This window comes from Scyliorhinus torazame, chromosome 19 (genome assembly GCF_047496885.1).
Source record: "Scyliorhinus torazame isolate Kashiwa2021f chromosome 19, sScyTor2.1, whole genome shotgun sequence".
NCBI lineage: Eukaryota > Metazoa > Chordata > Chondrichthyes > Carcharhiniformes > Scyliorhinidae > Scyliorhinus > Scyliorhinus torazame.
Window position 1 is genome coordinate 41,581,573 of NC_092725.1, and position 26,587 is coordinate 41,608,159.

At 50.1% G+C, this 26,587-nt stretch overlaps 1 protein-coding gene across 1 annotated transcript in view; it reads right to left on the reverse strand.

The window, feature by feature from the left end:
- wdr91 (WD repeat domain 91) overlaps positions 1 to 26,587 on the reverse strand; it is a 160,187-nt gene that overhangs the window by 131,455 nt on the left and 2,145 nt on the right. The window contains exons 2-8 of the mRNA XM_072484210.1: positions 21,495 to 21,633; positions 20,595 to 20,774; positions 19,552 to 19,759; positions 10,870 to 10,952; positions 6,136 to 6,242; positions 4,882 to 5,065; positions 4,586 to 4,786 (exon numbers count right to left, since the gene is read on the reverse strand). Of these exons, the coding sequence (XP_072340311.1) occupies positions 4,586 to 4,786; positions 4,882 to 5,065; positions 6,136 to 6,242; positions 10,870 to 10,952; positions 19,552 to 19,759; positions 20,595 to 20,774; positions 21,495 to 21,617 (1,086 nt within the window). The 5' untranslated portion in view covers positions 21,618 to 21,633. The remainder of the gene's footprint in view (positions 1 to 4,585; positions 4,787 to 4,881; positions 5,066 to 6,135; positions 6,243 to 10,869; positions 10,953 to 19,551; positions 19,760 to 20,594; positions 20,775 to 21,494; positions 21,634 to 26,587) is intronic.

A 26,587-nucleotide genomic window follows, 5' to 3' on the forward strand; every position in this document is an offset into this window, starting at 1 on the left:
GTTGTCAGCTGAGCCAACATTGACTTTTCAACAGGCCATTCAAATAGTATTGTCCCGAGAGAGCGCAGAACGAGGAGTGCAGGAGCTACAGGGAATGGAAGTGCATGCCTTGGGGCGCAACCCCTTCCGTCCGAAAGCGTCCCCCCGCACTCCTGCGGTACCTTGGGCGAGGCAACGTCCGGTCCGACGCCAGTGGCCGTCGGACATTCCTCCCCGAAGGGAACCTTCTTCAGAACCAATGGATGAGGAGCCATGGCCGTGTCAGACTTGAAGGCGCCGACCCCGTCGCGGACGGCGGTCCTGGGTGCGCCAGAGGCACCGTCGTTCCGACCGAAACTGGGACCAGCCCAGTGGCCGTAACTGGGACCAGCCCATGGGCCATACCTTCCATGTGGATGAACCTGCGGCGACTACTCCGGAGGACGTGGAGACGGAGGACGACTGCCTGTAGCTGCATTGTGTGGCAGCTCCCCGTGTGGCCCCCATTAAGGTGACAGTACGTGTCAATGGCCACCCGCTTGAGATGGAGTTGGACACTGGTGCAGCGGTCTCCGCGATCGCCCAGAGGACATTCGACAGCATCAAGCAGGGTATACAGACCCTTACATTAACCGACTCACAGGCCAGGTTGGCCACCTACACGGGAGAACCACTGGACATTGCAAGAACTACAATGACCCCTGTTGTTTATGGACGCCAGGCGGGGCGTTTCCCACTTATCGTGGTGTGTGGCCATGGCCCAGCCTGTTGGGTCGGGACTGGTTGCGCCATTTGGGGTTGCAATGGCAGCACATCCTCCAAACAGTTTCTGAAGGGTTGACTGAGGTGCTAGGACGATACCCAGATGTATTCCAGCCTGGTTTGGGGAAAATAAGAGGCCGCAGCCCGTATCCAAGTCGAACCAGGAGCCACGCCGCGCTATTTCCGGGCGCGCCCGGTGCCTTACGCCTTGCTCGAGAAGGTAGAAGGGGAGCTCACTCGTTTGGAGAGTTTGGGCATGATTAGGCCCGTCCGTTTTGCTGACTGGGCAGCACCAATTGTACCTGTAATGAAGCCAGATGCCACAGTTCGCTTGTGTGGCGACGATAAACTTATTGAATACGGCTTCCCGACTCGACCGATAATCAATGCCTCGCATAGAGGATCTCTACGCGAAGCTTGCAGGTGTACTCTCGTTCACAAAATTAGATACGAGTTACGCCTACCTGCAGTTGGAGCTGGACCCTGCCTCCCGACCATATGTAACGATTAATACACACCGGGGCCTGTATGAATATACACGGTTGCCCTTTGGAGTATCCTCTGCCTGCGCAATTTTTCAATGTGTTATGGAGGCATTTTGAGAGGTTTACCACGTGTTGCTGTCTACTTAGATGACGTTTTGATTACAGGGACGTCGGAGCAGGAACATTTGGAAAATCTGGAGGCTGTCCTGAGACGCTTTTCGGAGGCTGGAGTCCGTTTAAGTCGCACAAAGTGCGTATTTCAGGCAAAGGAAGTAGTCTACCTAGGTTATCGGGTGGACCGCGAAGGTTTGCACCCCGCCGCAGAGAAGGTGCGTGCAGTTCAACAGGCCCTCGCCCCGACTGACACTTCGCATCTTCGTTCTTTTCTCGGTCTCGTAAACTATTACGGGAAGTTCCTCCCCAATCTGGCAACTACCCTGGCCCCTTTGCACCATCTCTAAAGAATAATCACACCTGGGTTTGGGGTCAGCCGCAGGAAACCCCTTTCCGGCGGGTAAAGCAACAATTGTCGTCGTCTGGGTTACTAACCCACGATGATCCTGGAAAGCCTTTGCTCGTCACATGTGATGCATCCCCGTATGGTATTGGGGCCGTCCTGTCCCACAAGATGGAGAACGGGGCCGAGCGACCGATAGCTTTCGCCTCCCGCACATTGATTGCAGCGGAGAAAAGTTACGCGCAGATCGAGGAGGGCCTGGCAGTGGTTTTTGCGGTGAAAAGCTTCCACCAGTACGTGTATGGCCGCCATTTCACTATCGTGACTGATCATAAGCCCCTGCTGGGACTTTTCAGAGAGGATAAGCCAATACCGCCCATTGCTTCCGCACGGATCCAGCGCTGGGCTTTGTTGCTTGCTGCATACGAGTATTCTCTGGAGCACAAACCAGGTACGCAGATAGCAAATGCCGACGCACTGAGCCGATTGCCTTTATCGACCGGCCCCAAGTCGACCCCCACGACCGGTGAGGTGGTTGCAACCCTAAATTTTATGGACACCTTGCCTGTCACGGCATCACAGATCCGTGAGTGGACCCAGACTGGGCCAGTCCTGTCAAAGGTTCGGCACATCGTCCTGTATAGTGGGCAGCAGACAGCTCCCAGGCGAGTTGCGGGCATTTTCCTCCAAGCTGTCAGAATTCAGCGTGGAAGACGGCATCCTCTTGTGGGGGACGCGTGTGATTGTCCCGGAAAAAGGACAGGAGCTGATACTAAGAGACTTGCACAATGGGCATCCAGGTGTGACCAAAATGAAAATGTTGGCCCGGTGTTATGTCTGGTGGCCAGGCCTCGACACCGACATTGAGAAGGTGGCCCAAAACTGCTCCATTTGCCAGGAGCATCAGAAGCTTCCGCCGGCCGCGCCCCTACATCACTGGGAATGGCCAGGGCGGCCTTGGGCACGCTTGCATGCAGATTTCGCAGGCCCTTTTCAAGGATCCATGTTCCTTCGATTAATTGACGCCCAGTCTAAATGGCTAGAGGTGCATAAGATGCAGGGGACAACGTCCTGCGCAACAATTGAAAAGATGCGTTTGTCGTTTAGTACGCATGGCCTCCCAGAGGTGCTGGTCACGAATAACGGCACTCCATTCACGAGTGAGGAGTTTGCGAGGTTCACGAAGGTGAACGGCAAACGCCATATCCGCACAGCCCCTTACCACCCGGCTTCAAATGGGTTGGCAGAGTGCAGACATTCAAAAGAGGCCTAAAGCAGTCTTCCGGATCAATGGACACGAGACTGGCTCACTTTTTGTTCATGTATAGGACCACCCCCCATGCGGTGACTGGGGTAGCTCCCGCAGAACTCCTAATGGGCCGGAAACTTCACACCCGCCTTAGTACTGTTTTCCCGGACATTGGCGCAAAAGTACGCCGCACACAAGAACGGCAGGGACAGGGATTTTCTCGGCATCGGCTGATTCAGCAGTTTGCGCCCGGTGACCCAGTGTTCGTTCGGAATTTTGCTGGTGGAGCCCAGTGGGTTCCTGGTGTAATCTTTCGCCAAACAGGCCCTATATCTTACCTTCGTGCAAGCCCAGGTTCGTCTCCAGCGCAAATATGTAGATCACGTTCGGTCCAGAAGACTATCCCCTCAAAAGATTCCCCGCCCCCGGAGCTCATTTCTACAGCCGCAGAGACCAGAGACAAGGGAAGGTAGTCCTCACAATCTTCCACTGGTGCCTCACTCGAAGCCTGCACAGGTCATTACAGAACCGAATGGAGATAGAGACGCTGACATGATGGAGGCAGCAGACTCTAACTCCGAGATGGAGACACAGGATGCATCAGAGGCGGAATCCTCGGGTCCACTGGCCGTGGATGTACAACCGTTGCACCGTTCATCACGGAAGCGCCGGTCTCCGTCTCGTTACACGCCGCCTGATCCAGCGCCGCGTGCAAATGGTGTCCGGCCTGCGGCAAAACGAGTCCGACGCCCTCCTTCGCCAGGGTGTTCGGTGGATTCCTTGGACTTTGGGGGGGGGGGGAGGGATGTTATAACCTGCCTACTTACCATTGGCTGGGGAATAATGACAATCCCACAGTCCTGTGGGAGTATGAGCTTCCCCAATGAGGGGGGCGGAGAAACCATTAGTAAACTCCAAGTATAAATAAAGCTGGCCAGTTTGGAAACAGCAGGAAGGGGTGTGCAGCAAGGGAAGTTGCTGCTGCTGTTATAAATATATGTTATTGTAAATAAATGTTATTACTTTGTATCCTTAAAACTCGTGCTGGATTCTTCGTGGCCCTCACAAAATTAGCTTTGGTGCTTAAGGTAAAGTTCAGACAAAACTGACTCTCATCACTGCTCAAGCCAATAGGATTTACCCATGCAGGATCAGATCTGGCTGTAATGCTCTCTATGAATAGCACATCGGCACTTTGTTGGTGATTTGCATGTAAATAGCTCACAGATATTTGTGAATCTGTCAACGTGAACCTCAATGGGACCAGAACCTTCAAGAGGAGGTTTGATATGAATCAATTAATTGCTCCATTGTAAATGTCAACTAGTGATAAATTAATTAACTGATATCACACCATTCTGTAAATCAGTAGAAAACTTCCACAATTGTGCTGCTAACTTGTAAAGAGTATTGGGATGCTGAACACCAGTTTTAGGCTGTCAGAACTCTCATTGTGAGACAGCCAAGTGGAATCACCCTTTGTGAAGTTGCACCTAAACCCAGCCCGAGGACAGCTTGCTGACTGCAATGCAGTACAACATACCAAAGCTGTAACAGGGTTCAAGATTTCTTCAAAACATCCCTCTGGCAAGTATTTTACAGAAGAGGTCCAGATATCCTGACCACCCTCCCTCAGATCAATCTGCCTCTTACCTGGGCAGCATGTTTGGACAAGAGCTCCTTCCGTTCTTTCTCATGGTCCAGTACCTTCCTCTGTCGATGCTGCACCAAGTTTGGGTCTCTCTCATGGTCTTGTACCTTACGTGGTCGCTGCTGCACTGTGCTGGGGTCAGCAGCTGTGCTCACTAGCACTTTCCCCTCTTTGGAGGCTGAACTCTCTTTACTTTTGGTGGTCTGAACAATAGAACGAAAGAACCTCTTGATTACAGGACTGTAATGTGGACTGTAGAACGCAAACAGCAAATAGGGCTCGTGTAAACCGTCAATACCTGGTTGTTGGGACTCTCTCTCTTTCCAGAGGACACAGGACTCTGAGAGAACTGCAAGGACCCTGAGTGCACTGGCCCCTTCCCTGGAGGTTTCTTGCTTTGCAGGAGTAACAATGATAAAAATGATCCAGTTTTGGTCTGAGAGGACGCCAGTGATGAGGCCCGCTGGCTGGACATCATGTCTCTGGAAATAAACAACAAAATCAAAGTATGCCAAAAAAGCACATCAGACCATAGTGACTTGACTCCAGACCTTCCACAGCAGGCCTGGAACGAGACCTACCCACAGCCAGATCTTAGGATGGAAACCATACCTACTGCAAATGAGGAAGAGATATGATCAAAGGGGCCCAGAATTCTTATAACATGAAAATTCTAAATGTAGGAGCAAGCTGACCTCAATTGAAGCAAAAAAAAAAGTGGTCAATCCCAGGATGAGGTCCCAGCTTTGACTACCAAACTTGATTGAATTGTCCGATTTATGATTTGACTGAAACTTACAATCACCCCGCCATGACTGGTCAATACCAATGTTGACTGTATGTCTGAATTTGTCCAGTCTCCATCCTTCTTCTCCTGACTTTCGTGCCCACCATTCAATACTATCCTTTTTTACATGGTGTCCCAGTCATGCTGTCACACACCTGGTAAATAGGGTCAGTTAACTCAGTTGGCTAGAAGGCTGGTTTGTGGTGCTGAAGTGATGCCAATGGCATGGGTTCAATTCCCGAGCCAGCTGAAAATATTCATGAAGGCCCACCTTCTCAATCCTCAGGTTTAATCACCACCCCGTCAGCTCTCTCCCTCAAAGGGGAAAGTAGCGTATGTTCATCTGGGACAATGGCAACTTTCACTTCCAGTCGCGACCCACTGACACCAGTTGGGAACTGTGTGTGCAGAGAGAGGTTGAGGATTTGACAAAACTGGACTCCTGATTTGATGGCCACTGCAATTGAACTACAACAAGGAGCCAAAATCTTCAAACAAGAGGGAGAGAATTACTAAGAAACCATTTAAATAATTTGGACAGTGTAGATGTATTTATTATATTGCAGTTGCCATCTCAGTGAAATGTGATGCACTTTGTTCATGAAGGAGAATCAATAATGTTTCTAATAACATTTTGTATTGTTCTTAAAGCAATTGGGATTGGCTTGTTGGGACTGGGGAGGGATGTTGGGGGATTAGGTCATTGCCCCCAGATTCAATCAGTTTGGACTGATCTTAGTGCTGATCTTCAGATGCGGTACTCACAATTCCGAATCTCCCAGTCGGTCCATGTTTTGAATATAAGGGGGCAATTTATGGTGAATCAGCTCTTCTTCTTTCTTCATTCTTGCCTGTGCTTGCAGAGCAAACAGCTGAGGTACAACATGAAACATTGAGAAACCAGAACTGTAAATCCTTTACCATAAGACCATAAGACATAGGAGTGGAAGTAAGGCCATTCGGCCCATCGAGTCCACTCCACCATTCAATCATGGCTGATTTCAACTCCATTTACCCGCGCTCTCTCCATAGCCCTTAATTCCTCGAGAAATCAAGAATTTATCAACTTCTGTCTTAAAGACACTCAACGTCCTGGCCTCCACCGCCCTCTGTGGCAATGAATTCCACAGACCCACCACTCTCTGGCTGAAGAAATGTCTCCTCATCTCTGTTCTAAAGTGATTCCCTTTTATTCTAAGGCTGTGCCCCCGGGTCCTAGTCTCCCCTGCTAATGGAAACAACTTCCCTACACCCACCCCATCTAAGCCATTCATTATCTTGTAAGTTTCTATTAGATCTCCCCTCAACCTCCTAAACTCCAATGAATATAATCCCAGGGTCTTCAGACGTTCATCGTATGTTAGGCCTACCATTCCTGGGATCATCAGTGTGAATCTCCGCTGGACCCGCTCCAGTGCCAGTATGTCCTTCCTGAGGTGTGGGGCCCAAAATTGCTCACAGTATTCTAAATGGGGCCTAACTAATGCTTTATAAAGCTTCAGAAGTACATCCCTGCTTTTATATTCCAAGCCTCTTGAGATGAATGACAACATCGCATTTGCTTTCTTAATTACGGACTCAACCTGCAAGTTTACCTTTAGAGAATCCTGGACTAGGACTCCCAAGTCCCTTTGCACTTCAGCATTATGAATTTTGTCACCGTTTAGAAAATAGTGCATGCCTCTATTCTTTTTTCCAAAGTGCAAGACCTCGCACTTGCCCATGTTGAATTTCATCAGCCATTTCTTGGACCACTCTCCTAAACTGTCTAAATCTTTCTGCAGCCTCCCCACCTCCTCCATACTACCTGCCCCTCCACCTATCTTTGTATCATCGGCAAACTTAGCCAGAATGCCCCCATTCCCGTCATCTAGACCGTTAATATATAAAGAGAACAGCTGTGGCCCCAACACTGAACTCTGCGGGACACCACTCGTCACCGGTTGCCATTCCGAAAAAGAACCTTTCATCCCAACGATCTGCCTTCTGCCTGACAGCCAATCGTCAATCCATGTTAGTACCTTGCCTCGAATACCATGGGCCCTTATTTTACTCAGCAGTCTCCCGTGAGGCACCTTATCAAAGGTCTTTTGGAAGTCAAGATAGGTAACATCCATTGGCTCTCCTTTGTCGAACCTATTTGTTATCTCTTCAAAGAACTCTAACAGGTTTGTCAGGCACGACCTCCCCTTACTAAATCCATGCTGATTTGTCCTAATCTGACCCTGCACTTCCAAGAATTTAGAAATCTCATCCTTAACAATGGATTCTAGAATCTTGCCAACAACCGAGGTTAGGCTAATTGGCCTATAATTTTCCATCTTTTTCCTTGTTCCCTTCTTGAACAGGGGGGTTACAACAGCGATTTTCCAATCCTCTGGGACTTTCCCTGACTCCAGTGACTTTTGAAAGATCATAACTAACGCCTCCACTATTTCTTCAGCTAGCTCCTTTAGAACTCTAGGATGTAGTCCATCTGGGCCCGGAGATTTATCAATTTTTAGACCTCTTAGTTTCTCTAGCACTTTCTCCTTTGTGATGGCTACCATATTCAACTCTGCCCCCTGACTCTCCTGAATTGTTGGGATATTACTCATGTCTTCTACTGTGAAGATTGACGCAAAGTACTTATTTAGTTCCTCAGCTATTTCCTTGTCTCCCATCACTAGATTACCAGCGTCATTTTGGAGCGGCCCAATGTCTACTTTTGCCTCCCGTTTGTTTTTAATGTATTTAAAGAAACTTTTACTATCATTCCTAATGTTACTGGCTAGCCTACCTTCATATTTGATCCTCTCTTTCCTTATTTCTCTCTTTGTTATCCTCTGTTTGTTTTTGTAGCCTTCCCAATCTTCTGACTTCCCACTACTCTTTGCCACATTATAGGCTTTCTCTTTTGCTTTGATGCATTCCCTAACTTCCTTTGTCAGCCATGGCTGCCTAATCCCCCCTCTGATAACCTTTCTTTTCTTTGGGATGAACCTCTGTACTGTGTCCTCAATTACTCCCAGAAACTCCTGCCATTGCCGTTCTACTGTCTTTCCCACTAGGCTCTGCTCCCAGTCGATTTTCGTCAGTTCCTCCCTCATGCCCATGTAGTTACCTTTATTTAACTGTAACACCTTTACATCTGATTCTACCTTCTTTCTTTCAAATTGGAAATTGAATTCTACCATATTATGATCACTGCCTCCTAAGTGCTCCCTTACTTTAAGATCTTTAATCAAGTCTGGCTCATTACATAACACTAAGTCCAGAATGGCCTGTTCCCTCGTGGGCTCCATCACAAGCTGTTCCAAAAAGCCCTCCTGTAAACATTCAATGAATTCCCTTTCCTTGGGTCCACAGGCAGCATTATTTACCCAGTCCACCTGCATATTGAAGTCTCCCATGATCACTGTGACCTTGCCTTTCTGACATGCACTTTCTATTTCGTGGTGCATTTTGTGGCCCCAGTCCTGGCCACTGTTAGGAGGCCTGTACATAACTCCCATTATGGTTTTTTTGCCTTTGTGGTCCCTCAACTCTACCCACACAGACTCCACATCATCTGACCCTATGTCATTTAGTGCTATTGATTTAATTTCATTCCTAATTTACAGTACAACTGACAACCCTGTGAATAACAGCTAGTTCTGTCACATCCCCAATGTGCTCTGACAAACACAGGTAGGGAAGCATAAAGAACAAGTACCCTGACAAACAACCTCAACAATTCTCATGCCTATAACAATTCCGGACCAGACTCCAACAGTGGCTAGATACTGTATAGAAACCGCAATACTTTATTTTAATTTTGTAAGACTGTGAGGAAAGGATATCTCACTCCAGGAGTGATTTCATGCAAAATAGGGATATTGTATATTACTAACACCAGTTTAAAAAATATCTATAACATCACACAGAAAGTAGCTTGCAATCACCCTTTAAACAATGCGAATTAATACAGTGAATACAGTAACCCTCAACTGTTATCTTTATTTAAACAACAAAACAAACCACCTCAGTTCTCAATTCACTGTTAAAACAAAACAATGAACAAAGAAAAGTACAGCACAGGAACAGACCCTTCAGCCCTCCAAGCCTGTGCCGACCATGCTGCCCGTCTAAACTAAAATCATCTGCACTTCTGGGGTCCATATCCCTCTATTCCCAACCTATTCATGTATTTGTCAAGATGCCCCTTAAACGTCACTATTGTCCCCGCTTCCATCACCTCCTCCGGCAGCAAGTTCCAGGCACCCACTACTCTGTGTAAAAAACTTGCCTCGAACATCTCCTCTAAACATTGCCCCTCGCACCTTAAACCTATGCACCCTAGCAATTGACCCCTCCACCCTGGGAAAAAGCCTCTGACTATCCACTCTGTCTATGCCCCTCAATCTTGTAGACCTATATCAGGTCGCCGCTCAACCTCGATGTTCCAGTGAGAACAAACAGAGTTTATTCAACCTCTCCTCATAGCTAATGCCCTCCATACCAAGCAACATCCTGGTATATCTCATCTGCACCCTCTCTAAAGCCTCCACATCCTTCTGGTAGTGTGGTGACCAGAATTGAACACTGTACTCCCAAGTGTGGCAGAAATAATACAGTTAGCCCTCAGGAATACCTGATTTACAGAGATGTTCTTTGAGAACGAGAGATCTGTGCCACTGTTTTAAAGAAAAGATCTGAATCCTGTCTGAACTATGCAGAAACTCTGGCTGTATTTCTTCAATAGCTGCTTCATCTCACATTCTAATCAGACAATTCTGAACTGCTTGGAAAGACTGCAAATCTGCCTACAGAGATATCTTTAAACTGCAGTAAGAGCAAAATACTTGATTTCTGCTCACAACTTCATCTAGAGCTCATCTGAACTACGTTTTGCTGCAAAATGCCTACCGTAGCTCCACCCAGTAACTACATAAATTTACCAAGCTGAAATTCAATTAACTTCACACTTAATCAAAACAAAACTGCATTAACCCAACCTTATGTTGCCTTAATTGACCCCTGGCTCCCAATCTTTTAAACTAGGATTTATTTTAAAACATTACTGCAGCAGTCATGTTTTAACAGAAAAAAAAATTAGGGTTAGGGTTAGACACACTAACCTAGACTTTTAACCCTCACTGCATGAAATACCTGGAATGCAATTCTTGCATTCATCACACCTCCACTGATAACTGAGCATACACAGCAAGGCAAAGGCTACAATCAATTACCGGCCTGCTTACAAGCAACTCTCATTTTGAAAGTACACAGCTGAGAACGAAGCACAAATGGGGAAACTGGAAAAAAATAGCAATTCCCAGAAAATCTTGCATGGGAATATCAGTGATTAATTGCGCCTTGGCTTTCCATCCTGCAGTATCCAGACTGGCCCAACCTCAGCCTCACCAGCCCAGAACAAGGGTTTTCACTTGAGCCGCGAGATGGTCACTCCCCAATCCCTCCCACTCCTCTCCACGGCTCACACCCCATCCCAACAGTCTCACTGAAATAAAACACTACCTTTTGCTTTAAGACATCATTTTCTTCCTGCAGTTGGGAGCATCTCTGGACCTCTGCATCAAAATTCAGCAACACAGGAACAGGTGACAGAAGTTAGAGAAAAAAACACGTTGCAATTCTCACTTTAATGTCATGTTTAAAACTTTCTGCAGCTTGAAGAGAAATGTCAGTCCTTGCTCCAGAAACTATCTGCACACCTTTACAGAGTCACCTCAGTTTCCTGCCAGTCTTGTGCTGAGGCTCCTCTTGGAAAACTATTGGATAAATCAAGGCACATCAATTTCATCAGGTCTAAACCAGAGTCAGATCTACTATAATTGGAGGCCATTCTTTATACAACTTGGAGCAGTCATCTACAGACTGCTTTTGCAGTCCTCAACTGGCATCACTGCACCTTTTTTGATAACCTAAACTGCACCTAAACTGGAGGCATACCAAAATCCTGGCCAGGAGGTTTGCTCCTCTGGAGGGTTTAAACTAGTGCGGCAAGGGTTGGGAACCAGTGCATTAGGTCTGCAGGTGAAGTAACTGAGAGACTAAAGGCAGTAAGACAGATTTTGGAAAGATGTAAAAGCAACAGGGTTGTTGTGGGTGATTTCAACTTCCCCTTTTTGACTGGGACTCGCTTTGTGCTAGAGGCTTGGATGGGGCAGAATTTGTAAGGAGCATTCAGGAGGGTTTCCTGAAGCAATATGTACATAGTCCAACTAGGAAAGGGGCCAAACTGGATCTGGTATTGGGGAATGATCCCAGCAAGGTGGTCAAAGTTTCAGTAGCGGAGCATTTCGAGAACAGTGACCATAATGGTAGCACAGTGGTTAGCACTGTTGCTTCACAAGCGCATGGGTCCCAGGTTCGATTCCCGGCTTGGGTCACTGTCTGTGCGGGTTGGGTCACTGTCTGTGCGGAGTCTGCAAGTTCTCCCGTGTCTGTGTGGGCTTCCTCTGGGTGCTCCGGTTTCCTCCCACAAGTTCAGAAAGACGTGCTGTTCGGTAATTTAGACATTCTGAATTCACCCTCAGTGTACCCAAACTGGCGCCGGAATGTGGCGACTAGGGGCTTTATTCAGGAACTTTATTGCAATGTTGTAAGCCTACTTGTGACAATAAAGATTATTATAATTCCGTAAGTTTTAAGGTACACATGGATAAGGATATGAGTAGTCCTCGGATGAAGTTGCTTAATTTGGGGAAGGCTAATTACAACAATATTAGGCAGGAACTGAAGAATTTAGATTGGGGGTGGCTGTTTGAGGGTAAATCAACATTTGACATGTGGGAATCTTTCAAACAGCAGTTGACTCGAATCCAGGACTGGCATGTTGTGTGAAGATGAAGGATAAGTACGGCAAGTTTCGGGAACCTTGGATAAAGAGGGATATTGTGAGCACAGTCAAAAAGAAAAAGGAAGCATTCGTGAGGTCTAGAAGGCTGAGAACAGGCAAAGTGCTTGAAGAATATAAAAGAAGTAGGAAGGAATTTAAGAAAGGAGGTGGAGGGCTAAAAGGGGTCATGAAAATTCTTTGGCAAACAGGATTAAGGAAAATCGCAAGGCATTTTATTCATATACAAAGAGCAAGCGGGTAGCCAGGGGATGAGTTGGCCCACTCAAGGGCAGAGGAGGGAATCTATGAGTGGAGCCAGAGAAAATGGGCGAGGTACTAAATTAGCACTTTGTATCAGTATTCACCAAAGGGAATAACTTGGTGGATGAGGAGTCCAGCAAAGGGCGTGTAGATATTCTGGGTCATATTGATTTCAAAAGGAGATGGTATTGCGCATCTTAAAAAGCATTAAGGTGGATAAGTCCCCAGGGTCTGAGGATCAACCACAGAATACTTAGTGAGGCAAGGGAGGAAATTGCTGGGGCCATGACAGAAATCTTTGTATCCTTATTGGTTATAGGCGAGGTCCCAGGCGACTGGAGAATAGCCAATGTTGTTCCTTGTTTCAGGGAAGAGAAGAATGGATAATCCAAGATATTATAGGCCGGTGAGCCTTACGTCAGTGGTAGGGAAATTATCGGAAAAGATTCTTAGAGATAGGATTTACTCACATTTGGAAACAAATGGACTTATTAGCGATAGCCAGCATGGTTTTGTGAATGTCTCACTAACTTGATCGTATTTTTTGAGGAAGTGACGAAGATGATTGATGAAAGAAGGACAGTGGATGTTGTCTACATGGACTTCAGTAAGGCCTTTGACAAGGTCCCTCATGGCAGACTGGTGAAGTCACATGGGATCACAGGTGAGCTGGCAAGATGGATATACAATTGGCTCGATCATAGAAGACGGAGGGTAGCAGTGGAAGGGTGCTTTTCTGAATGGAGGGTAGTGACTAGCGGTGTTCCACAGGGATCAGTGCTGGGAATTTTGTTGTTCATTGTATATACAAATGATTTGGAGGAAAATGTAGTTAGTCTGATTAGTAAGTTTGTGGACGACACAAAGATCGGTGGAGTTGCGGATCATGAAGATTGTCAGAGGATACAGTAGGCTATAGATTGGTTGGAGGTGGATGGAGTTTAATCCAGACAAATGAGAGGTAATGCATTTTGAAAGGTCTAATATAGGTGGGAATTATACAGTAAATGACAGAACCCTTAGGAGTATTGACAGACAAGAGAGATCTCGGCTTACAGGTCCACAGATCACTAAAAGTGGCAACACAGGTGGATAAGGCAGTCAAGATGGCTTACGGCATGCTTGCCTTCTTTGGTCGGGGCACTGAGTATAACAATTGGCAAGTCATGCTGCAGCTGGACAGAATTTTGGTTAAGCCACATTTACAATATTGCGTACAATTCTGGCTGCCACACTCCCAGAAGGATGTGGATGCTTTGAAAAGGGTACAGAGGTTTACCAGAATGTTGCCTTGTCTGGAGGGCATTAGCAATGAGAGGTTGGATAAACTCGGATTATTTTCACTGGGACAACGAAGGTTGAGGGGCAACCACATCAAGGTTTACAAAATGATGAGTGGCATGAACAGAGTGAATAGTCAGATTCTTTTTCCCCAGGGTGGAACCTGGGACCCTGGCACTGTGAAGCAATTGGGATAGGTTTAAGGTGCAAGGGGGAAAGTTTCGAGAAGTGCAAGGCAAGTTTTTTTTTACACAGATGGTGGTGAGTGCCTAGAACAAGGAACAAAATTCCCAGCACTGATCCCTGTGGAACACCGCCAGTCACTACCCTCCATTCAGAAAAGCACCCTTCCACTGCTACCCTCCATCTTCTATGATCGAGCCAATTGTATATCCATCTTGCCAGCTCACCTGTGATCCCATGTGACTTCACCAGTCTGCCATGAGGGACCTTGTCAAAGGCCTTACTGAAGTCCATGTAGACAACATCCACTGCCTGGGGAGGTGGTGGAACCAGATACGATAGTGGCGTTTCAGAGGCATCTTGACGAATACATGAATAGGATGGGAATAGAGGGATACAGACCCCGGAAGTGCAGAAGGTTTTAGTTTTGTAAGGCATCATGATCGGTGCAGGTTTGCAGAGCCAAAGGGTCTGTTCCTGTGCTGGACTGTTGTTTGATTTATTCACAATTCATCTGCTCCAACTGTTCAGTCTATTCACTTCTGAAATAAAGAGTGAACATCAAGGTCCCTAGCACGGGAATACTGGGAGACAGAAAGCACAAGACTAAGATCCATGCACTGACAGTGGGTCGACACTTCGGGATAAAAGGGGTGAAGACAAAAAGTCTGAAATTATTTTCTGACAAGGAATGTTACAGGGCAAAATGGCAAAGTCACTCAGTATGAGGGATTGGAAAATTTTCTGACAGTAGGCAAATGCTTCTAGTCCACTTGAATTGGGCGGCATCATTCGACTTCAAGTTGGTAAATATATTAGTTTCCCCTTGATTTACCTTCCATTAAGATTGTGGGCCAATGCATTTATATCAAATCACCAAAGTAACCACAGCATTTCAGCATTCAATGAAGTTAAGCACATTAATATAGGATGAAGTCCATACTAACAGAACATGAGCACAAACTTTTCCGTATCAAAGTTTTACAAACGCTGTTCGAAATGACTGGTTTAGATTTACCTTTAGCAGATTCCAGGTATAAAGAGAGCAACTCAAATCCACCAATTTAATTTTAAAGTAGAAAAAAATACTAGCTGTAGAAACATAATCAGACAAAAATTCACACCCATGCAAAGCAAGAAATATGAAGATGGGTGGCCAAATGCTTCAGAGGTTTTCAGAGAGTCATAAAGAGAAGCGGATAACACCAAGACTGAGGGAGACCTCCTCCTTGAAAGTATTATCAAGCTTCGTTTCTGTTGGGATGAACAAGCAGTTATCACATTCCTTAAAGATATAATTTGTCAGAAAGGCAAGGTAATGGGTGCGTTTAACTCCAAAAGCCAGAAATTTTTATCTTGCAAATGTAAACCCGTGTTTGAATATGTACAGCAAAACAATAGGTGGCAGAGAGGGGGAGGTAGAGGTTGGATGAGCAGAAATGTCCTCTTGTTCTCAATGTTCTCCCTGGTAACATTCGGTACTTCTTGAACTCGGAGTGAAATAGTCCTCTGGACTTTCTTTCATAACATCTCATATTTAACTCATCTCCACTATTTGCTTTATCAATTCGGTGCACAGGCATAAAAACGACAATCGGGACGCTTTCAAACGCTACTGTGTTGCAAAGGCTTTACCTATCCTGCAGCAGCCTTAGGCAAGAAGGGAACCCCTGATTCTGGTTACTCCATTCCATAGTCCGAGTCCAAGTGATTGGTTCACACAGAAATTTCCTTCATTAGCGTCCCCAAGGCTGAGGTTAAGAAGCTGACCAAGCAGGGAGGACAGAGTTCACCCCTATTCCACAATGAAGCAGTGTGCCAGTAAGGGGAAAATAAACGTCATCTGGCTTGTACCAGAATCAAATGGCACAGGCTTTTTGAGTTAGCTAAGATCTATGCCAGGTAAAGCAACACAACCAGTTCCAGGGCGGCTGGTCCAGGACAGGGGAAGGAAGCAGTGAGAGTTGTTATGATCACTGTACAGGAAGACCAGCTGGAACTGACTGAATCAGGTCAAGTTGTGATACCCTCTGTGGTCCCACATCCCTGCCCAAGGCAGTGGTGGCTCAGTTGGCCCTACAAGCCTGCTCTGCTATTCATTACAATCATGGCTGATCATCAAGTTCAATACCTTGATTCTGCCCCCCACCCCAACCATATCCCTTCAGCCCCAAGAGCTATATCTCATTCCTTCTTGAAATTACACGTTTTGGTCTCAACTACTTTCTGTGGTAGTGAATTCCACAGATTCACCACTCTCGGGGTCAAGAAATTTCTCCTCACTTCAGTCCTAAAAGGTTTACTCCTTGTCCTCAAACTAGGACCCCTTGTTCTGGACTCTCCCACCATCGGGAACTGAATCCACCTTGACTAATCCGGTTAGCCATGATGTGGAGATGCCGGCGTTGGACTGGGGTGAGCACAGTAAGAAGTCTTATAACACCAGGTTAAAGTCCAACAGGTTTGTTTCAAACACTAGCTTTCGGAGCACTGCTCCTTCCTCAGGTGAAGGTTAGAATAAGTTTCTAAATGATCCCCTCTCACTCTTCTAAACTCCAATATAACCCGAAACGATTTAGTCGCTCCTCATACGAGTCCCGCCATCCCAGGAATCAACCTGGTAAACCTTCGCTGCACTCCCTCCATAAGAAGAGCATCCTTCCTCAGATAAGGACACCAAAACTGTACACAGTACTCCAGGTGTGACCTCACCAATACCTTATACAATTGCAGTAAAATGTCTCTATTCCTATACTCCAATCCTCTCGCTATGAAGGCGAACATACCATTTGCTTTCTTTATTGCCTGTTGTACCTGTGCGCTTACTTTCAGTGACTGATGCACAAGGACACCAAGGTCACGCTGAGTATCCACCTCCCTCCATTTACACCCGTTCAAATAGTCTGCCTTCCTATTTTTGCCACCGAAGCAGATAAGCTCACATTTATTTATTGTACTGCATCTGCCATGTATTGCCACTCACTCAAATTCCGCTGAAGCATCTCTGCATTCTCCTCACAGCTCACCCTCCCACCCAACTTTGTATCATCTGTAAATTTGGAGATAATACATTTAGTTCCCTCGCCCAAATCATTAATATATGTGAACAGTTGGGGTCTTTGCACAGATCCCTGCGGTACCCCACTAGACACTGCATGCCAATCAGAAAAAGACCCATTTATTCCAACTTTTTGCTTTCTGTCTGCTAACCAGCTTTTTATTCATCTCAAGACACTATCCGTAATCCCACGTGCTTTAACTTTATATATTAATCTGATGTGTGATCTTGCCGTGAGCCTTCTAAAAATCTAAATAAACCACATCCACCAGTTCTCCCTGGTCAACTCGACTAGTTACATCTTCAAAGAATTCTAGTAGATTTGCCAAGCATAATTTTCCTTTCACAAATCCATGCTGACTTTGCCTGATTACACCACTGCATTCCAAATACTGTGCTATGAAATCATTGATTGTTGACTGCTATCGAAGTTAGGCTCACGGGTCTACCTCTCTTTGTGAACAGGAATACTTTTGCTAACCTCCAATCTGTAGGAACCATTCCGGAGAACCTCCAAAGAATTTTGGAAAATGACCACCAATGGATCTGTTCTATCTCGGTACTTCCTTAAGTACTCTGGGATGAAGATTATCAGAACCAGGAAATTTGTCCACCTTCAATTTCATTAATTGCCCCCAAATCATTTTTTTATTAATACTAATACTATTATTAGTATTAATACTAATTTCCTTCAGCTCCTCCCTAAAAATTGTGCATCTCAGAACTTCTAGTACATTATTCATGTCTTCCTTTTTGCAGACAGAAGCAAAGTATGAATTCATTTCCTCAGCCCCTTCTGATCTTATGATACAGGGAGGTCATTGATGAAGCAGCTGAAGGTGGTTGGCCCTAGAACACTGCCTGAGGAACTCCTGCAGTGATGTCCTGGGGCTCAGATAATTGGTCACCAACAATCACAACTACCTTTGTTTCAGCTGTGACTTAAGCCAGTGGAGAGCTTTCCCCGATTCTCAATTTTATATGCATGCCACAACCCTATTTGTTCTAGTGATCGCTTCACGATGCTGTTCATGCACATTTTAAGAGTTATGTATCTGATAGCCAGGATCTTTAACTTTCTCTGGCCACTGTAAATCATTTTATTGAAGGGCGTGTAACACTGCACCTTTCTAATGTGATCTTTATTTGCCAGACACTGCGGAAGACACTGGGCGGAAAATTATGGCTGGGTTTTTAAACTAAGTCAAACATGACAAAAGAATAAATCTGACAGATGGGGGGGGCTACTAGATTTTGAAAAGATCTCAAAGGATTGAGGCAGAACAGAAAGGATTGATAAGGGATTGAAATTAGTAGCAAGTCGAAATCTGTTACTTTACCTTGCGTTTGATAAGGTTCCCCACGGTGGGCTACTGCAGAAAATACGGAGGCTGGGGATTGAGGGTGATTTAGAGAAGTGGATCAGAAATTGGCTAGCTGAAAGAAGACAGAGGGTGGTGGTTGATGGGAAATGTTCAGAATGGAGTTCAGTTACAAGTGGCGTACCACAAGGATCTGTTCTGGGGCCGTTGCTGTTTGTCATTTTTATCAATGACCTAGAGGAAGGCGCAGAAGGGTGGGTGAGTAAATTTGCAGACGATACTAAAGTCGGTGGTGTTGTCGATAGTGTGGAAGGATGTAGCAGGTTACAGAGGGATATAGATAAGCTGCAGAGCTGGGCTGAGAGGTGGCAAATGGAGTTTAATTTAGAGAAGTGTGAGGTGATTCACTTTGGAAGGAATAACAGGAATGCGGAATATTTGGCTAATGGTAAAGTTCTTGGAAGTGTGGATGAGCAGAGGGATCCCCGATGTACATAGATCCCTAAAAGTTGCCACCCAGGTTGATAGGGTTGTGAAGAATGCCTATGGAGTGTTGGCCTTTATTGGTAGAGGGATTGAGTTCCGGAGTCAGGAGGTCATGTTGCAGCTGTACAAAACTCTGGTATGGCCGCATTTGGAGTATTGCGTACAGTTCTGGTCACCGCATTATAGGAAGGATGTGGAGGTTTTGGAGCGGGTGCAGAGGAGATTTACCAGGATGTTGCCTGGTATGGAGGGAAAATCTTATGAGGAAAGGCTGATGGACTTGAGGTTGTTTTCGTTGGAGAGAAGAATGTTAAGAGGAGACTTAATAGAGGCATACAAAATGATCAGGGGGTTAGATAGGGTGGACAGTGAGAGCCTTCTCCCGCGGATGGATATGGCTGGCACGAGGGGACATAACTTTAAACTGAGGGGTAATAGATATAGGAGAGGTCAGAGGTAGGATCTTTACGCAAAGAGTGGTGAGGCTGTGGAATGCCCTACCTGCAACAGTAGTGAACTCGCCAACATTGAGGGCATTTAAAAATTTATTGGATAAGCATATGGATGATAATGGCATAGTGTAGGTTAGATGGCTTTTGTTTCGGTGCAACAGCGTGGGCCAAAGGGCCTGTACTGCGCTGTATCGTTCTATGTTCTAATTATCAATCTGCTGAGAGCTATGAAGTTACTCCCCTTCGGTTTTGGTGACAAGTGGAACAAGTGAAAACGGAAGTGCAGATAGCAGATCCATATGACAAAAAGGATATGCATGCACTGGAAGAGCACACTCAGGAAGTTGTGCAATGACACCAGGAAAGTCTCTGCCCATTGCTTGGAGAAGTAAGTGGCGAACACCAGGTTCTGATCTGGATTTGGAATGAAGGGAAGAATAAACCATTCTTTCCATTCCGGCTGGTTCTGTAATTCCAGGGCCTGCTTCTGGAAGAATTCCTGGGCTTTGTCAATTTTATTAGACTGCAAGAAAAAGGAAATGGAAAAATTATGCTCCTTCCTTCCCCAAGTTCTACTTTGCAAACCTGAAATGTTATTTTAAGACACGTTTGAAAAGCCTCCATAAAATCCCCATTCCCTACAAATCACTGAGATGGGGGTAAAACTAACATGCTGACCAGGACGATCATTCAGGTCTATCCTGAATTAACTGATCCCAGACAGGGCAAAATCTAGAGACCTCTGGACTCAAGAAGGGAAATATGAAAGTGTTCCTGATTACAATCCAGGGGATTTGTTGGAATAATTGGATTGAAATCAGGAAACAAATCAAGATCAATTGGTATGGAATCCACACGATCAATTAATTAATTAATCAACATTCATTGTCCAGAATGTTGAATGGTCACTGCAGCAGGATAGGAGGTCTGGGGCGACCTCTACAACCAACTGCAGAGAAAGACACTGATATTTCCTGAAGTGCAAAGGAGGTTGCGAATGCATCTTATTTCAGCTGACACCAGCATTGAATGAAATAAGTACTGCATTCACCGAATTCACCTTGTGCAGCTTTACGAACCATCTAATCTGGTAAAGCTGCAGAATAAACCTCTTGTCCCCATCAAACACTCCCAGGACAGTTAAAGCACGGGGTTAGATACAGAGTAAAGCTTCCTCTACACTGTCCCCATCAAACACTCCCAGGACAGGTACAGTACAGTTTCAGGTACAGAGTAAAGCTCCCTCTATATTATTAAAAATGCTCCCAGGACAGGTACAGCACAGGTTAGATACAGAGTAAAATGCCTATACTAACGCATCAAACACTCCTGTGTCATGTAGAATACAGAACGAGTACCTGAATAGTGTGGACCAGATAGTAACGGTAAAGGCTGGTTTTCAGCTTGTTGACTGTGTGTCTATAAGCATCCTCCAGCCTGCTGAACAGGCGCCGATCCAGATAACCCCAGTATTCACGCAGTCCATTGAGGTCGTAACTCTGAATCAAATGCTGCAGCTGTTCTACAATTTTATCAACCTGTGAAAAAATATAAAGATCATTCAATCATTAGCATCGCAAAAGTCAGCTTTTTAAATCATTAGGATTTGTGTACGGTGCAGATGATCTTTTACTACTGTGAATTCTCCAAAACAGTTTCCATGGTTAATATCATTCACACAGCTCACATTACCAGTTAAAGCTTCATGGGAGAACTGCTTAATTGTAATAACATAGACTTAACACAGCATGGCAGAGTATGTCCTCAACTGAATACCATCTTCATTTCTGAAAGTCTGCCTTTGTTATAGATTCTCCCACGAGGGGAAATATCCGACCAGCATCATCCCATCAAGCCCCCTCAGATTTTAGTTGTTTCAATAAGATTACCTCTCATTCTTCGAAATTCCAATGAATGCAAGTGCAACTTTCTTACCCTTTTAAGTCCCTCATCCCTGAATTAATCCAGGCAACCTTCTCTGAACTGCCTCTAATGCAAGTATATTCCTCTTTAAATAAGGAGAGTAAAGCTGGACACAATGCTACAGGTGTAGTCTCACCAACAATCTGTACAATTCTAACAATACTTCTCTCATGTTCCCACTTAATACTCCATCTGCCAATTCTTTGCCCGACCAAGGCAATGAAACCAGAGAGAAGATGGTCTCCAATTTGCCTTCATTTTATAGCAACTCAGTCAGAAAGCAACTCAAACTCTGGTCTTTAACACCAGGCTTGCCAGAGTTTCCTGCAACTCACTCGAAATCCTTTCTCCTTGTCCGTCTTGATTTCAGTGTCAAATGTTTTGAGCGTACTGCTCAATTCTCGAAAGAGGAGGTACTCCCGAACCAGCTCATCCATTCGCTCCACTGCCGATGCCATGATTCAGCAGACCAACCTAGACAGTGAAACAAAGAAGTGTGAACAGAAATGTATTCTCACCGAACAATGTCACTGATAGGGTGACACTGTAACTAAACTGCACCAATGGGTGGCAGATGCCACTTCTTGCCGCACAGACAACAGAGTGACCAACGGCCATGGACAACCCCTTCACACAATGCAGGAAGTGAATTAGCCTGTTACCCAGTATTTCACACTCCCCCTCCCGTCTGTGTCTCTCCGCATAACAGCCCAGACCTTGTGATCCCTGGGGGTCCGTCACTCCCCACACTGATCATCACCCACCACAATCCATGAAGGCCAAGGGGGTCTCCCTCCTCCATCAGGTCTCTCCATCTCCCTCCCTCACCAGGTCTCTTGTGTGTGTCTCTCTCTCTCTTCCTACCGAGGTTGTTGCCTCACTCACTCATTCCCTCCGCTGGTCTCTCTCTCCCTCCCTCTCACCCACCATCAGGTCTCCTTCTCTGTACTTCATTCCCTGGCTCTCAATCTCCCTGCGTCCCCCTCCCCTCCCCTGGGTCTCTCTCTCTGATCCCACCCCCCCCCCGGGTCTCTCTGCGGGTCGCGGTCTGTCCCCCAGGTCTCTCTCTCTCCCTCCGCCCAGGTTGGTCGGTCTCCCTCTCTCTCCCAGTGTCCGTCTGTCTCTCTCTCTCTCCCCCTCCGGATTCTCTCGCTCCCCCTCCGGATCTCTCCATCTCCCCCCTACCCCCCCGGTCTCTCTCTCTCTCCCTCCGGGTCTCTCCCCCCCCCCCTCGTCTCTCTCTCCCTTCAGGTCTCTCCCACTCTCTCCCCCCGGGTCTCTCTCTCCCCCTGGGTCGCTCTCTCTCCCACCCCCATAGGACGGTCTGCCCCCCCTCCCCCCAGGACGGTCTCCCTCTCTTCCCCCCGGGACTCTCTCCCTCTCTCCCCCCCGGGACGCTCTCCCTCTCTCCCCCCCGGGACGCTCTCCCTCTCTCCCCCCCGGGACGCTCTCCCTCTCTCCCCCCCCGGGACGCTCTCCCTCTCTCCCCCCCCCCCCCCGGGATGCTCGCCCTCTCTCCCCCCGGGACGCTCGCCCTCTCTCCCACGGGACGGTCTCCCTCTCTCCCCACGGGACGGTCTCCCTCTCTCCCCCCGGGACGGTCTCCTCTCTCCCCCCGGGGACGGTCTCCATCTCCCCCCCCCCCCCCCCCCCCCCCCAAGGTCTCTCTCTCTCTCCCACCCTCCGGGTCTCTCTCTCTCTCTTGCCCCCTACCCACACAATCCGGTCTCTCTCACCGACCCCCAACCCTCCAGGTCTCTCTCTCCCCCCATTCCCACTCTCGCTCACCCCCCCCCCCCCCAGTCCCTCACTCTCTCCTACCCCCAGTCTCACTCCCCCCCCCACCCCCCCACAGGACGGTCTGCCCCCCCTCCCCCCAGGACGGTCTCCCTCTCTCCCCCACGGACGCTCTCCCACTCTCCCCCCCGGGACGCTCTCCCTCTCTCCCCCCCCGGGACGCACTCCCTCTCCCCCCCCCCGGACGCTCTCCCTCTCTCCCCCCCCGGGACGCTCTCCCTCTCCCCCCCCCCGGGATGCTCGCCCTCTCTCCCCCCGGGACGCTCGCCCTCTCTCCCCCCGGGACGGTCTCCCTCTCCCTCTCTCCCCCCGGGACGGTCTCCCTCGCCCTCTCTCCCCCTGGACGGTCTCCCTCTCTCCCCCCCCGGGACGCTCTCTCCCTCTCTCCCCCCCGGGACGCTCTCCCTCTCTCCCGCCCCGGGATGCTCGCCCTCTCTCCCCCCGGGACGCTCGCCCTCTCTCCCCCCGGGACGGTCTCCCTCTCCCTCTCTCCCCCCGGGACGGTCTCCCTCGCCCTCTCTCCCCCAGGACGGTCTCCCTCTCTCCCCCCCGGGACGGTCTCCCTCTCTCCCCCGGGACGGTCTCCCTCTCTCCCCCCCCGGGGACGGTCTCCCTCTCTCCCCTCAGGTCGCTCCCCCCCCCCCCCACCCACCCCCTCGGTCTCCCTCGCTCTCCCCCTCTCCCTCAGAGTCTCCCTCCCCCCCCGGGTCTCTCTGCGGGTCGCGGTCTGTCCCCCAGGTCTCTCTCTCTCCCTCCGCCCAGGTCGGTCGGTATCCCTCTCTCTCCCAGTGTCCGTCTGTCTCTCTCTCGCTCCCCCTCCGGATCTCTCCCTCTCCCCCCCAGTCTCTCTCTCTCCCTCCGGGTCTCTCCCCCGCCACCCCTCGTCTCTCTCTCTCTCTCCCTTCGGATCTCTCCCACTCTCTCTCCCCGGGTCTCTCTCTCTCTCTCCCCCTGGTCGCACTCCCCCCCCCCCCCCCAATAGGACGGTCTGCCCCCCCCCCCCCCCCCCCCCGGATGGTCTCCCTCTCCCCCCCCGGGATGCTCTCCCTCTCTCCCCCCCGGGACGCTCTCCCTCTCTCCCCCCCGGGACGCGCGCCCTCTCTCCCCCCGGGACGGTCTCCCTCTCTCCCCCCGGGGACGTCTCCCTCTCTCCCCCCGGGGACGGTCTCCCCCCCCCCGGGTCTCCCTCGCTCTCCCCCTCTCCCTCCGAGTCTCCCCCCCCCCCCCCCCCCGGGTCTCTCTCTCTCTCTCGCCCCCCCCCCCCCCCCCCCCCAACAACCCGGTCTCTCTCACCGACCCCCAACCTCCAGGTCTCTCTCTCCCCCCAGACCCACTCCCCAGTCTCACTCCCCCCCCCCCCCGGGTCTCCCTCGCTCTCCCCCTCTCCCTCCGAGTCTCCCTCCCCCGGGTCTCTCTCTCTCTCTCGCCCCCCCCCCCCAACAACCCGGTCTCTCTCACCGACCCCCAACCCTCCAGGTCTCTCTCTCCCCCCAGACCCACTCCCCAGTCTCACTCCCCCCCCCCCCCCCATAGGACGGTCTGCCCCCCCTCCCCCAGGACGGTCTCCCTCTCTCCCCCCCCCCAACCCCCCCGGTACGGTCTCCCTCTCTCCCCCACGGGACGCTCTCCTTCTCTCCCCCCCGGGACGCTCTCCCCTCTCTCCCCCCCCGGGACGCTCTCCCTCTCTCCCCCCCGGGACGCTCGCCCTCTCTCCCCCCCGGGACGCTCGCCCTCTCTCCCCCCGGGACGGTCTCCCTCTCTCCCCCCAGGACGGTCTCCCTCTCTCCCCCCGGGACGGTCTCCCTCTCTCCCCCCGGACGGTCTCCCTCTCTCCCCCCGGGACGGTCTCCCCTCTCCCCCCCTGGGGACGGTCTCCCTCTCCCCCCCTGGGGACGGTCTCCCTCTCTCGTCTCAGGTCGCTCCCTCTCCCCCACCCCCGGGTCTCCCTCGCTCTCCCCCTCTCCCTCCGAGTCTCCCTCCCCCCCCGGGTCTCTCTCTCTCCCACCCTCCGGATCTCTCTCTCTTGCCCCCCCCCCCCCGCCCCCGGGTCTCTCTCTCTCCCACCCTCGGATCTCTCTCTCTCTCTCTTGCCCCCCCCCCCCCCACGACCCGGTCTCTCTCACCCCACCCCCCAGTCCCTCTCTCTCTCCTACCCCCAGTCTCACTCCCCCCCCCCCCCCAGTCCCTCTCTCTCTCCTACCCCCAGTCTCACTCCCCCCTCTCCCCCCCCCCCCAAGTCTCTATCTCTCTCCCTTCTCCCCAGTCTCTCTCTCAACCCCCCTCAGTCTTTCTCTCTCCCCTGCCTCTCTCGGCCCCCCCCCAGCCTCCCTCTCTCCTCCCCCCCCCCCCATCTCTCTCTCTCTCCCCCTCCCCATCTCCTCTCTCTCCACCCCCAGTCTCTCTCTCTCCCCCCCCCCCCCCACCAACCCAGTCTCTCAAAACCCCCCGGTCTCTCTCACTCTCTCCTCCCGCCCCCCCCCCGCCCCCAGTCTCTATCCGCCCCCCCGTCTCTCTCTCACCCTCTCTGTACCCCACCCCCCTCTCTCTACCCCCCCCCCTCCTCTCTACCCCCCCCCCCCGTCTCTCTCTCTCCCCCCCCCCCCCCTCCCGTCTCTCTCCCTCTCGGTCCCCCCCCCACTCCGTTTCCCCTCCCCGTCTCTCTCAATCCCCACCCCGTCTCTCTCCCAACACCCTCCCCGTCTCTGTCCCCCCTCCCCTTCTCTCTCCCCCCTTCCCCGTCTCTCTACCCCCCCCCTCCCCGTCTCTCTACCCCCCCTTCCCGTCTCTCTACCACCCCCCCGTCTCTCTCCACCCCCATCCCCGTCTCTCCCCCCCTCCCTCCTCGTCTCTCTCTCTCTCCCCCACCCATCACTCTCTCTCTCCGCCCCCGTCACTCTCGCCCACACCCACCCCAGTCTCTTTCTCTCCCCCTCCCTTCATTCTCTCTCCCCGCCCAGTTACTCTCTCCCCCCCGTCCCCGTCAATCTCTCTCCGCCCCCCGTCACTCTCTCCCTCTTCCCACCCCCACCCCCATCACTCTCTCTCCCTACCCCCACCCCCACCATCACTCCCTCTCCTCCCCCCCCGCACCCCCTCCCGTGTCTCTCTCTATCTCTCTCTCACCCTCCCTCCGTCTCTCCCTCCCCCCCCCCCCCCCGCCCCCCCCGGGTCTCTCTTTCTCTCTCTCTCTCTCTCTCTCCCCCCCCGGGGTCTCTCTCTATCTCCCCCCCCCCCCCCGGGGGCCTCTCTCTCTCTCTTCCCCCCCCCCACCGGGTCTCTCTCTCTCTGTGTTCCCCCCCCCGCCCCCCGGGGTGTCTCTCTCTCACCCGCCCCCCCCGGGTCTCTCTCTCTCTCTCTCCCGCCCCCCCCGGGTCTCTCTCTCTCCCCCGCCCCCCCCCCCCCCCGGGGGTCTCTCTCTCTCTCCCCCGGGGTCTCTCTCTCTCTCTCCCCCTCCCCGGGGTCTCTCTTTCCCCCTCCCAGGGTCTCTCTCTCTCTCTCCCCCTCCCCGGGGTCTCTCTTTCCCCCCTCCCCAGGGTCTCTCTCTCTCTCCCCCCTCCCCGGGGTCTCTCTCTCTCTCTCTCCCCCCGGGGTCTCTCTCTCTCCCTCATCTGGGTCTCTCTCTCTCCCTCAT